Source organism: Cylas formicarius, unplaced genomic scaffold (assembly GCF_029955315.1).
Source record: "Cylas formicarius isolate icCylForm1 unplaced genomic scaffold, icCylForm1.1 PGA_scaffold_2__14_contigs__length_35257938, whole genome shotgun sequence".
In the NCBI taxonomy this organism is placed as follows: Eukaryota; Metazoa; Arthropoda; class Insecta; order Coleoptera; family Brentidae; genus Cylas; species Cylas formicarius.
Window position 1 is genome coordinate 29173801 of NW_026844319.1, and position 14383 is coordinate 29188183.

Below are 14383 nucleotides of genomic sequence, written 5' to 3' on the forward strand. Positions count from 1 at the left end.
CTCCCAAAGTAGCAACGCTACAGCGTCCCTGGGCTGTATTTATCTGTATCTATCGAAACTCTCCATAGTTCGAGAGTATAGGACTAATACGGAACGCTGTTGCTAACGGCATGTCTCGAAGCATTACGACTTGTTGATCGAATCTACCGTGATGAAATATCTTCCGTCGGAAGCGTCCCACAAAAATTATGACACGCGTCGTAAACTATATCCGTGGCCGTAATAAAGTCGACCATAACCCTGGAATTAATAGGTTATTATTGTTCAATTGCGGCGTTCGCGCTGGGCCCGCAATTCCCTCGGGATCTGGGCGAATAATTTATGAGCCGGGAAGAATGAAGGCGAGCGCAGTAACCAGCGACCAGTTTCGTCTTTTGAGGAACTTCTAATTTGACCCGAATGATTTATTTATTATTTATCATTATGATTATTGAAAGAATTGCAACTAAACAACTTGGTCAGTTCCTATGCGATAACAAAATCCTCCCACACAATCAATCTGATTTTCGATCTCTTCACAGCACTCCTTCTGCCTTGCTTCATGTTATTGATGATTGTCTCATACTCTTAGACTATAAAATAGCGTTCGACACCTTGGCTCATTTCCTTCTCCTAGCTAAACTGAAATTTTTCGGGATAAAAGCTACTGCTTATTGCATCTTTTTTCATCAAAGAAGTCAAACTTAAACACTGTGATGTGTTAGTTTTGGTTAGTTATATACACTTGCAATCTCAGAAAGTATGACCATATTTCACAGTGCCTTTCTGATTCGGCTTGGCTCAAGCTGGAGTACCGATATAAAGTTTAGTTAGCCACTTTTGTTTTTTTACTAAACTCCAATAGGACCCCGTCGTACTTGTTTGATAAACTTGGCAGAAGAAATGGTATTCTTAATCGAGACACCCGCCATTGTTTAAGATATTGCGTTTCTAGACACACTTCGGTAATTTTGCAGAGAACTTTTCGCTAGAACGCATTTAAAATATTTATGCTTTAACGTTCCTGCCGACAATAAAGTCCTTCAAAAAAGCGTTAATGTTGTTTATTAGGCTGCCAGTATCTAGCAAAAGCGTATGAGTTTATGATGTGCGTCTATTTCTTCTATCTACGAAGTATATACGGGTATGTATTTTGTTGACGATTATGGTGTTGGTGCTGTTGTTCTTGTGGTTATTTATATCGTAATATTTTGATCTTCAATAAAGACGGTTTATTATTATTATTATTATCATTTTTACGAGGGCTCCGGAACAATTATCGAGTTACCTTTATCTTGAGCGGTGAGTAGCGACGAAGACAAGGTCTGTCTAAGCTTGCCGAAGGTGGTGCCCCCATCCGGCGCTTCCGAAGCCGGGTTCGGAGTCCCAGCTTCCGCCGTCACCATCTGAAACAACAAAGGGACTTAATTCGAATCTGGTCAATAGTTCGGAGACATTAGAGGCTTTGTCTAAAGGTGCTAATTATATCTCCTTCAAATCCACCACGGAGCCGTTACGTCAGTCAATAAACCAATCAAGTGGATACTTCGTTGCTTTCGAAAGAATCGATGAAATCGTACTAGCTTGGCAACCGGAAAAGTTTCACGAGTGACGGGGGAACACGTTTTTGTCCTGACGGATTGCGTCGACTTTCCAGCCTCGAAGAGAAACAATAACACGGAATAAGTGGATCAGAAGCGTTCGAGGTAAATTGAACAGAAATTACTACGTTGTGACCATCGTAACCCCACAAGTTGTGAGAAAAAAATTGTAATTGATATCTCATCAGAGCGGAAAGCTTTTAATAATTCGATCTAGTTACTATTGCAAAAATCGATGAAATCGAATCGAAATCGAAAGTATACGGGTTTGGCATCGAAACTCATATCTTGGTTGGTCCTAGGGAACACCCATTGCTACAGATAAGATCAGCGTCGAAAAAAAAAACTTTTTGTCTGTCGTTATCCGTTCATCGTTGCTTTGCAGATAAGGCATAACTTTCGTGCTTGCTAGTTGGTCGGGAAGTATTTTTAAAGATTTAATTACAGGGGTTCGAGAAAAAAAATCTCAACAACGGTATACGCGACCGAAAGAATTCTTGAACCAGTAGGTACACAAGATCTGGTGCTATAAACCTTTTTCCTTTACCATTTTCAAAAATGTACAGGGTGTGTTCGGTATTAATGTTAATTGGGTTCCCTCTATAAAGATTATTGACCTATCCTGTATATTTCGTGTATATTATAAAATATGATAGGTGCCTTAAATTCGCAGTTTTTAACTTCAGATTTGGCGGGCGTGCAGATGTCCATTTCCGGATTTATTTCAAGCATTTTTTCGATTATATACGGGGTCTTTAAACTATAGGGTGTGTCCATTATGGGAAAAAAATCTAAAAAACCCTGAAAATGTTAGTTGTCGCGAGTAAATTATTGTCTGTAAATGAAGAACAATAAAACGTGGGATAATTTGGTTTAAACGGTGTCGACAGAGGGTTTCAGGTATCAGGGTGCTCGAGGTATTGAGAAAAATATCATTGAAAATCGCCATTATTTGTACAAACTTTTGTATTTACCAAAGTTTGTGTATGCACTATAAAATTACATCGATTTTGCAAAAGCAGGAGCAGGATCAAGAAACAATGCGTCCCTCCAGGAGGGAAAACCCCGAAATTGCTTCTTTTTGACATACAAAATTCTTTTTGGTCCTCCTTCGAGGTGTTCAATTACTGTGATGTTGTTTACACAATTTAAACGGTTGTGATAAAAGAAAATTCACTTAATTCAAAATTCAAGTCTTAGACTTATTCATGGAGTAAGGAAGCACCAACCAATTTCACACAAACTCTTTGAAATAGGGTGGCTTAGCATGGAGAGGAGGAGAAAATTACATTCTGCTTGCTTTTTTTTTATAAAATTATAAACTTCAAATGCCCTACGTACTTATACAGACGCATTGTATGCAGAACACATGTGCATAATTTCAATATTTAGGAGAAAGATCACTCCATCATTTCATAGTATGGCAATGTTTGAGCGTAGTTTTATCTTTAACAATGCCCGACTTTTTAACGCACTTCCAGGTGCATTCCAGGCATTCTCTGTCTCCAACTTTAAACGAAAATATCAAAATTATATTAAACTTTTTGGCCTGAGTTAAGTTTATAGATTAACTAATTTCCTACCTGGTTAAGTGGATCAGGGAGTTACTCCTGTGAGTTTCTCATCTGAACTCATCTGCCATTTTTTGAACATTTGTTTACTTACTTCTCGCTATTCATTTGTAAAATTTATGTTCGAAAATAACGACATTATCATTATTGTTATTATTATTAAACTCGACATATTCGTCTTAAAATATATGACCTAGGTATCCCTAAGAACGCTAAAATAGTTAGAATACTTCAGTATATATTTTATAATCGAAATTGCTTATTTGAGATATTTTTAGCGTTCCGAATCGCTTTTAAAAAAAAAAAACCAAAGCAAAAAAGTTTCCGTGCCTGGCGGACCCCTCGAAGCGATAACGCAATTCGTCGTCGGGATTCTTTGCCAGTCGAGCCAGGAATAACAAACGGATCTCTTTGTGTGTGTTTGGGATGACCCGGGACGTGGAAAGTTTCGTAAAAACTGCGAGGGTTACCGTAGAAATCCTCCGCGTTTACTTGTCACGGCAACGTGAAGGGGGTGATATTTTTGCAGGCCTGCTCGCCGAGCTGAGCAAATCGGAAATCATTATTCCGTGTTCAGTGAGGTGGGATAATCAGTTTCTTTTTATTCGAGACAATTTGCGGGTAACAGGTTTCCACCGAAAATGCATATCCCGTCTCAGAACACCCTTTGACGTACTACTCGCGAGAACGAAATGTGCACAATAGGTCTCAGAATTATGTCACTGTCTCCATTGCTTTTCAATTTATACTGGGAAACTATATTGCAAAAAGCTTTAGATACTATCGAAGAAGGAATAAAAAGAAATGGGGTAATAATAAACAACTTAATATCAAAAAGACCAAACTTATGGCTATAACTAAAAAAAAACGAATGTACATGCAGAACTGTGGATCTTCCAAAGTAAACTTGAAAGAGTCAAGAGGATTAAATATCTGGGACAATTGTTAAAACAAGATTGCTTTTACATTTCCAAAATAAAAGGTGGTTTCTTGTGTTAGAGGAACGCATGGTTTTTCTATCGTGCTCATGCGAACCATTATGTAACTTTCGGAAAATTGATGTAATTTCATTGTGCGCACACCCTCTATAAAGTGTCTTTCAAGTCTCGCCGAACTTGAAAGTTACGGCAAACTTAGTTAAATATTCGCAGCGTTGTCAAATGATATTTTTTCAAATATCTCGCGGGCCCTGTATAATTGGCGAAACCTGAACTCTCGCTCGACATAGTTTATGATACTGTTCATCTTTAGCAGTTTTTAATTTTTCCGAAATAATTTTTCCACAAAACGGAAAGTTTTAGGATGTTTTACATTTTTTGCTCATAAACGACACACCCTATAAATAATTCAAACAATGCTCGATATAGAGAGATTTTTTTCAATAGAGTAAGTGGTTTTCAAGAAAATACTCGGTTTCTGAAACCATGCAGTACGTGATAATAGTAAATAACGTCATCGTGTTTAGATTTAGGGCGAGAAATGGTGATTTTCATTTGGATTTTTTCAGCGCATGTCATAAACGGAAACTGTAAATACAAAAATTATAGTTCTTGATGGGGCATATAACAGCGTTTGGTCCGATTAGCCATATTTTTGACGAATTTTGATTTAAGGTTAATAATTTATTCCCGAAAAATACAATTTCTTTTAGATTTTCGCCCATAACTGAAAAACCCTGTATATAATCGAAAAAATCGATTGAATAGTTTTGTAAGCCAAAATATTCAAAGAAATTTTTTTTTTATTTGGTGATATTTGATTGTGATTAATTTCTACTGTTTAGATGTGACTACGGGCAATTTTTTCCTTGCTAAATTTGAAAACGATAGCAACATATTTGAGTCACCTATGACGTTTTTGAATATAGCACAGAATATCCCGAACACCCTGTACAATATGTGAAAACTTTAAATTCAAAAGTTTTAGCTACCCATACGTGTGACAGAAACTGACGACAGTTCTAGTTTTAGTGAATTATCGTTATAAAGGATGCCCAATTTTCAGTTTTTTGCAAATTACCGACGCACCCTGTACGTTTTCAAAAGAACATCAACAATAAAGGATTTTGATTCGGACCTTGGGAGTCGTTTGGGTCAAGAATTTTTTCGATCGTATATACCCCCCCCCCCCCAACTTAGGGACCAAACATTTCCTATGTGTCTTATGTGTCTTGTAGCCAGTTTAAGAGGAGCAAAACTTCAGCTCCCTCACTCAAACCGTTCAGAAGTTGTTCGCGTTTTTATGGAGCGTCGACTGCGAACAGAGAACAGACGCGGAGGAACAGAGAATAGACATTGAAAAACAATTTTTTTTTTTTTCGACTTTGATCATTTGTGTACCAATGAGGGTCCCCTAGAACCAACCGTTGCCGATATATGAGTTTCGTTGCCAAACGCGTATACTTTCGATCTTGTTTTATGGACTCGCACAGAGACTACCTTAAAAAAGCTTTTGAAATGTGGGTGTGGCATGTTGAGGATAAATTGGATAAATCAAGTCATTAACATAGAAGTCATGAACAGAATGAAGACAAATAAAGAAATCATTGCTAACATCAAGATTAAGAAACTCTCATACTTCGGCCACGTTATGAGACATCTTGCGAATTGAATGGTGATCGCTTTTCTATTCCGGAGGACAAGTTCAGTAAGGCTTTTGGAGGTTCAGTTTCTTACGCATGAGGATGAAGAATAAGTACTTGGTGGGCTTTCATTTTTGTCTTCTTATTCGTATGTGACAACTTGTCCCTCTCTCTGGGTAAGGGTAAGGTATTGGAAAATTAGAAGCATACCTAACGAATCTGGACTCGTCGGACATTTGACACAATGAGGAACGAACCGATCCATAAACTATGCATGAGGTAATCCACTCCGAACCACATTTGCGGATTACCGTCCATCGCGAATGCCACGCTTTTACGGCGATGAGATTCCCACGCAACCAACGTCTGAATATTAATATCCTACGAATAGGGACGGGATGTTCGGCGTTTCGATCGTAATGGCGACAACATTTTATTTACATTTATGTTATGTTGGTTTCCCTTCTGATTGCAAAAGTTGTATTTTTAGTAGTTCTAATATACACGCTACCTACACTTTTTTTTTTCAAAGAATGAAGATAACCATCTTCTGTTCTTCCTGAGTCTTCTGTGGACGGCTACTGGCTTTTTAGTTTCTGATCCGACTACAGAGACAATCCGGAAGATGCGCCTGTCACGTGACGTGTTTTTCCGAAGGACAAAGGGATGTGTTCGTTTTCCAAAACACCCATAAGCTTCGAAAGCAGCATATCGAACCCGTCAGCTCGTTACGAAACCTACGATAATGATTTCGAGACAATGGAGTTACGTAATTAGCGACGCAATCGATAACCGTAAACGTTTCACGGGTGGTGGGGGATGCCGGATTGCGACGACTACCCAGAAAGAGAGAAGATAAACAATAACAACAAAAGTGAGGGGGAAAGTGAACAGAAATTAATACGTTTTGACCATCGTAACCGCACAAGTTGTGGAAAAAAAATTGGTAATTGATTAATCTCATCAGAGCGGAAAGCTCCTAATAATTGGTTCAGAATTTAAAAGTTATAAGTTTACAGAAATCGGCTAGTTACTTTCGCAAAAATCGATGCAATCGAATTTTGGGTTGCCCTTATAAAGATATAACTATAAGGCTGTGATTTCGTTGTCAGTTTTTTTTTACATGGTTATATGGCCCATGCGGATTGTTAAAACTTCCGTATTTAAGGTTTTCACCTATCGTACAGGGTGTTCAAAATTATCCGAGGTATATTAAGAAATGCAACAAGCGTCTCAAATTTGCAGCTATCGGCTTCAACAATGCGTTCCTATAATACCAGAAGCTTCATTGAAATACAAAGTCACGTAGCTGCTTCACGCAGATTGCGAAAGCAATTTTGTATAGAATTGCGCTTCAAATAATAGAAGCGTTTCAGATCATTTATTTATCTTTTTTTCAAAAGCAAATCTTTACGAACATTTGCTTTAAATACAGGTTAACTTATTTGAGTTATCATTTGAAACTTATAGACATTGCAAATAAATATTATTATTTTATCTTGACAACGATTCGATTGGATGCAATTTTAGGATTTTTTTAGGTAAAAAAGTTCTTCTTATTCGGCTAGTGTCATCCGGACCAGTTTCTCACGGGAATCTGTGGCGGCTTTTGAGTTATTTATTTCCGAATAAGAGCGGCCGGAAAATCGATAACCTGACTCCGGCGAGCGGTCTAAAAATAACCCAGCCGAATTTCAAAACACACACCCCGTTACGTACTACAACCTCCTCCCCCACCCCGGTTTCCTTGTTTTTTTTTTGGTCAAGACCTTATGTTCTAAGTTTTTCTGTTTTCGCACATATAATAGTTTACTTTTACATAAAATTTCTACTGAAATACTATTTTACAAATGTTCCTGCGTAGGTTGTTTATCAATAGACCTTACTGACGTTTCGCGAATCATCCTGTTGACTTCTTCAGAGCTTAACCGAATCTGGCATCGTTGTTCAGAAGTTTCTATGTATTTTTTGATTTATCTTTACTTGCAAGAATTGTGTTCTGTTAGCGTAATATATATTTCTCGTTCTGAATTTTGTCATTGACGGATCGAATATTTCTTGAAAAATTTGATATGTGGTTAGTCAGTATGAGGTTGTGGGGAAGCGTATTTTGATAATGGAGAACCCGCTGCATGTGTTCATAAATTCCGCTGAAAAATATGTTCCAGGTAAGCATATTTCAATTGGGCTGAGAAGGATTGATTTATTGAATAATCCTGAGGGTTATAGGAACACTTTTTGAACCCATTAGCCATATTTTTTACGATTTTTGATTTGCGGTTAATATTTTACTATGGAAAAGAACAATTTTCTGGGTCTTTTTCATTTTTGTCTATAACTGGAAAACCCTGTATATAATCGAAAAAATGCTTGAAATAAATGTTTTAGCACTGAATCTTCCGCGTCTGCCGGTTAAAGAATTTTATGGAGAAAAGGATGTTTTTGTGGAAGTCAAAATAACAAAAAAAAGTAAAAATTTAAAAACATTCTGCACAATAGGTAAAAACCTTGAATACAAAAGTTTTTCCTGTATATGCGGACTATATCGCAATATAAAAGAAATTTGATCTGAATCATAGTCTCTCAGTTATAAACAATTTTCAATAATAGAGGGACACATTTTTCAGTTTTTTTGAATTTGCGCCCCATCTTGCATATTTTTGAAAAATTGTCAAGAATAAGTTTATGGAACCGTATCTTCTGCGTCTTCCGGTTCAAGAATTTTTTTGATCTCGTAAACGGTTTTTGAAATATGATTTTTTTAGAATACATGCTGCCCCCCACCCCCCGCCATTTTCAATAGGTTCTGTCACGGGGTAAAGCTGCATATATGTGCTAAATATGAAGTCGATTGCTTCAAATTTTTCATAGCAATGTCCTAAAAGCAGTCGAAAATCGAGAAAAAAATATGGATACCGGAGTCGGATCAGAGCCATTTCTTAGAAGCTTATGTGCCTCGTGGAGGGCTAAAAAGGACTCAAATTTTAATTTTGTAGCTCCAACGGCTCGAAAGCTATTGAGGAAAAAATAAACGACGAGAACGGAGGACGGAGAACGGACAACAGACAAAAAAATTTTTTTTTTCGACGGTGATCATTTCTGTACCAATGGCGATCCCATAGGACCATCGATTATCGAAAATAACAAGGATTTTCGATTATGTGAAGGGAATTAAGTAGGAAACTATTAGTTTTCCTCGTAAAAGGTATTTATATAGAAGCATTTAACATTTAAAGTCTTCCAATATTTGTTTTCATCAGCGACTCGCCCTCTCAGAATATCACTTAAATTACCATATGTTGAGTCCCACACTCTTTCTGATTCTACCAATTCTTGTTTGTCCTAATAAAGTCCGGAACGTCTTGATTTTCGCCTATTGGCAACAGAGTTTTCGTTTTGTTGGTTTCAATTCGATATGTCACGATCGACCTAACACAACAACCTTGCCGTCCTTACTTATTTATTCATTCGCCCAAGCGTTTAAGCAGCCCGAATAGGCTTCTTTCCTTCTGTCCCATTGGCGTCCATTAATCGATTAAACACTATGTTACAGGCTACTGTAATTCTTTTTACAAATTTTCTGTATTCCTCCTGCGTCGCCGTTGACTCGAACTAGCTATCATTTCGCTAATCATCCTGTTGGCTTCTTCAGAGCTTGACTGAAACTGGCTCGTATTTAATTCTGTACCTGTTTATATATTGCTGGAGGGGGGCGGAGCTAAATGAGGGGCATAACACCGTCTCCGATGACTGATTCCCAATTTGAGTCGCGGTTAGGTTGCTTATAGATTTCTATAGACTCTCGGACTTTTCGTTTTGTGTTCGGAAACTGCTGATGAGTTTATTTGTCTTTATCGAATAAAATTTTATTTTTATTTGTCTTAATCTTAAGGCTCTTTCATGTTCTTTGAATATTGTTGATATTTTTGGTACGGTTTCTCCAATGTATTCTTTGCCTCCTCCTATCTTTGACGGATCGAAGATGTTGAGAGATTTTTGGACAAGTGGTAAATCTGGTTTTGACGTTACATTTCTTTTGAACTTTTGATATTAGGTCAGTGATGTGTTGAATGTTAGGAGGGACAATAGTGGTAAGTATGGGATTGCTTTCGGGCTCATTGCTATTGGAAGGTTGCGGTGAAGTGTATTTTGTGATGTTGTTATTAGTTTATACTTCAATGGTAAAACGTATGTTAGGGGTATATAATTTTATTGTCTAAAAGAAAATCGACTAGAGATTCTTGACCATGAGGCCAAATAACAAAAGCATCATCGTCGTAGCGTTTCCATAATTTTGGTATTAGACGGAAGGTGTCGAGAGCTTTCCTCTCAAAGACTCTCAAGCTGTTCTAGGTGTAAGTTCAACAGGAACAGGAATTTTGGTAAAGAGGGATTCTACGTCGAAACTAACCAGAATATCTTGTGCATCTAATGGAATGCTTTTTATTTGTTCAATGAAGTGAAAGGAATTAAGTACGAAACTATCAGTGTATCCTAAAGGGTAAATAAAGAAGCTAGATATTTTACTGGGGAATATGTTGGAGAACCAATGATGCTGACAATAGGTCGAAGGGGTAATCCCGGTTTGTGAATCTTTGGGAGTCGGTAGAGACGAGGAATTTTACAGTCATGAGGTCTGACAGCTTTTTTCACGGAGTCTGATAGAAAAGAAGCCTTAATAACAGATTTAAGATTGTGTCTTTTATTTGTTTGATGATCCCTAAAGCCTCGTTTGTTATTTGTGTTTCATGTCTTTACTTCAAGATGCTACTATAGAGTTTCGTTCTTGCTAGGTAGTTTTCCCTCGTTTTCTGCCGTCTAGTTTTCGACGTAGTTTCCACGAGCACCTTCCCGTTTTACAGTTTTCACGTAGGAGTGCATTCTGTTAATAATTTTTGCATTGTGACGTTTAATCATAATGTCACGAAATGTATTATTTTTATATGTATATAATACGCGGCGGCGACAAACGAGGGGACAGGGGGTGAGACGCCCGAAAATCCCGGAAAATCCCCACGTGAAAAAGTCAGAGCCTAAGCCGGAAATAAATGGCAATAAATTCGCTCGTCCTCCGAGGCTTTGGGATATTTGGGGGGGGGGGCTCACCCCCACCACGCCCGCGCGCACCGCTGGTTTGTTTACGACGCGACAGGGTTTTGTCATAGCAATAATAATAAAGTAAAACAACTTCGTGGAGCGGGGAAGGAGAAATTTGCGATTTTAATTCCAACGGCGGGCAGGGGTGGATTACGCGGTTATTAGCGATGTCGCGGGCATCGAAAATATTTACCCGTACTGACGAATCTTTCGCCCCGGAGATGCCCGGATCTATTTATGCGGCGGCACGCAATCCACCACGTGCGCTAGGCAATTTCCGACTCCGGTGAATAATTCCGCCGTTAATCCCGGAGTCTGGCTTCTTTTTACTCCAATTAGACTCTACATATATATATATATATATATATATATATATATATATATATATATATATATATATATATATATATATATATATATATATATATATATATATATATATATATATATAAGCACACCATTGTTTCAATCAGTTCTAATTTGACTTAGTGAATACGGCGAGTATGGCTATTCTCACGCATGGGGCAGTGGCATGGTGGCCGGGGACCAAAAGAGCGGGAGCAAGGCTAGTTCTTGACAGACTGCAGAGATTGGCTTGCCTCTGCATAACGGGCGCCATGAGAACGGCGCCCACGAGGGCCCTGGAGGCTCTGGTGGGGCTGCCCTCTCTGGCGGATCGGGTGCAGATGGAGGCGGCCAGGACAGCTGTGAGGCTGGTGAGCTGCGGGCTCTGGAGGGAGGGAACCTTCAATCGGGGTCCGTACGACATTTTAGAGGGCTGTCGCGGGGATCGCGGAGTCATGGGCATGCCGAGTGACGTCATGATCCCCGAGATGACCTTCTTTGATAAATTGACCTTTCTCTTTCCATCAAGGGAAGATTGGAGAGAGGGCAGAGTCGGCTCCTGGGATGGACTTGTCTGGTACACTGACGGGTCCAGAATGGGAGATCTGGCCGGAGCTGGAGCGTACTGCGAGACAACGGGATCAAGCTTGTCGGTCCCTCTGGGTCAGTACTGCACTGTGTTTCAGGCGGAAATTTTCGCTTTATTGATGGCGGCCAGAGAGGTGCTTCGGCTCAACTACGGAAGCAGGAGAGTCTTCTTCTGCTCGGATAGTAGGGCTGCACTCATGGCGCTGAAGTCAGTGCGTACGCGCTCCTTGTTGATAAAGGAGTGCAAAGGGGCACTGAGGAGGGTGGCTGAGGAGAGAAAGGTCACGTTGGTCTGGGTCCCGGGTCACATTGGTGTCCGGGGCAATGAGGCAGCGGACGCCTTAGCCAGGGAGGGCTCCTCGCATAGGCATATAGGGCCAGAGCCCCGCTTGGGGATCGCCCCGTGTGTGAGGCGGGGAGCTCTCGAAGCCTGGGCGAGAGACCGGGCCGCGGGGGGCTGGAGAGTTGCTCCGGGAATGAGGCAGGCGAGGCTTATGATGGATGGGCCCGCCCTTCCTCGGACCAGGGAGCTGCTTAGACTGACCAGGAGGGAGTGTAGAGCACTAACAGGGGCCTACACAGGACATTGCAGGCTTAGGAGACATCTCTGCTTGCTAGGCATTGGAGACGACCCGGAGTGTAGGTGGTGCATGGAAGGGGAGGAGACCCCGTATCATCTGCTCACCGAGTGCCCTGCCTTGACATGGGCAAGATTGGGAGTCTTCGGAACGGCCCTGATCGATCCGGACTCAGTGCACGGTATTGGGCTAAAGGAGTTGCTGACCTTCTACAGGAGGGGCGGCATTCTGGACGCCCTCTAGAGCGACCTGGGGACACAACGGGCCCATCTGGTGGCCTAAGTGCTTGGACGCCCGCGAGGGCGCCCCCCTTTAATACCAATACCAATAATAATACGGCGAGTATGATGAGTAAGGGAAAAAAATTATCTTTAGATGATAAAGTTGCTTTAATTCGGGAGGTAGAACGTCTTAAAAATATACCACTCTCTGGACCTATCGTAAAACATTATCGATTTCAAGGCTTCGGAAGGATGGCTGGGGAAGTTCAAACAGAGACATGGCATAAATTAAGCCCATGATGTCGACAGAAACATGGCCAAAACTAGCAGAAAAGTACCCTGCTGGCGGCATTTTTATTGCTGACGAAATTGGTATTTTTTACAAAATGACGCCAGATAAAACTCTTAAATTTCGAAGCGAAAAGTGTGTGAGTGGAAACTTTCAAAAAAACGTATAACAGTGTTAGTAGCTGCCAATATGAGTGGGAGAGAAAAAAGAATGCTAGTCGTGATTGGAAAATCAACTAACCCACGATGTTTTAAGAACATCAACCATTTACCGGTCACTTACAAGGCAAACAAGTCTGCATGGATGACATCGCAAATTTTTGAAGAGGAGATACGGAGATGGGATGCAGAATTAAAGGCGAGGAAAATATTACTTCTCTAAGATAACTGCCCTCCACATCCCCATATTCCAAATCTACGGAGTATTGAATTGGCACTTCTTTCAGCCAAAACAACAAGTGTAGTACAGACGATGGACACGAGCGTAATAAAAACTCTTAAGAGTCGATACAGGAAAACATTTTAATGTAAATGATCGAGTCCGAAGAAAATTTTTCCATTAATATTTTAGATGCATTAGCAAAGCTTGGAAAGAGGTGACAGCAGAAACAATTCAACACTCCTATCGTCATGCAGGACTTATTACCGAGACAGAATGCGAACGGAACTTGCAAGATGAGGAGTTTCAAACAACAATTACGTTTACAAGTGAAGAGTTGTAAGATTTTATGGTGATAGATCAGGATTTGCCTACAACAGCAGACTTGACAGAGGAAACCATATTACAACAAACAAGAAATGGTGAGGCAGAGCACCATTCACCAAGAGGAAGAAGGAGATGAAGAAGTTGATCTGTCACCACCACCAACCATTCTACAAGCCCTATATTCAGTTAAGCTGCTAGAGATATTTTTTTAATATCTAGGATAACGTTGTTTTCTGTTACTGTGGAAAAACCAGGCAATATATTAAATTCTATTTTTGTATTTTGATTGTACATACATAAATAATATTCAAATAAAGTAAATATTTTGTTCACTTTTTTTTAAATTTTAATCATAATTGTTACACCGTATTTATTAAAATATACGATCCATACACAACATGCGTAACAATGACCTTTACGTCTTATGCGTGGTAAACATTAAATAGTAAGCCGGGTTTCGGTTGTTGGTGGCGTGCGGTCGCGACGCCATTTTGTGTGTTGTCGGATCCGCATCGATTCTGGTGATCGCGCACAGGCCCGTTTTTGGTCGTTGTGGTTGCTCTCGTTCGATGACAGATTTCAAAGCGAGGAAACCACACCTGTCAGCGCACTTTTCCGGCATACTTTGAGCGATTATTTAAGAAATAACATCGAGTCTAGTCGATATAGAACCACTTTAATCCTCTCCAGTGGTGAGACCAATTAAAGATTAAACTAAGCACGCAGTCATGATATTTCCAAATTGCTAGTACTGTTGTGCATTCACCAGAACCTCAAGGGAGTGTACTAGGATCATTACTTCTTCTTAGCAGGTTCACATCACTAGGG

At 39.9% G+C, this 14383-nt stretch overlaps 1 protein-coding gene across 4 annotated transcripts in view; it reads right to left on the bottom strand.

The window, feature by feature from the left end:
* Nucleotides 1–14383, bottom strand: part of LOC132697851 (regulating synaptic membrane exocytosis protein 1) — a 91572-nt gene that overhangs the window by 57773 nt on the left and 19416 nt on the right. For 3 of the 4 annotated variants that reach the window (XM_060663550.1, XM_060663548.1, XM_060663551.1), the window contains exon 3: nucleotides 1268–1385. In XM_060663550.1, the coding sequence (XP_060519533.1) occupies nucleotides 1268–1385 (118 nt within the window). Of the gene's footprint in view, nucleotides 1–1267; nucleotides 1386–5942; nucleotides 6064–14383 lie in introns of those variants that run through there. The other variant, XM_060663549.1, reaches the window with a different exon arrangement.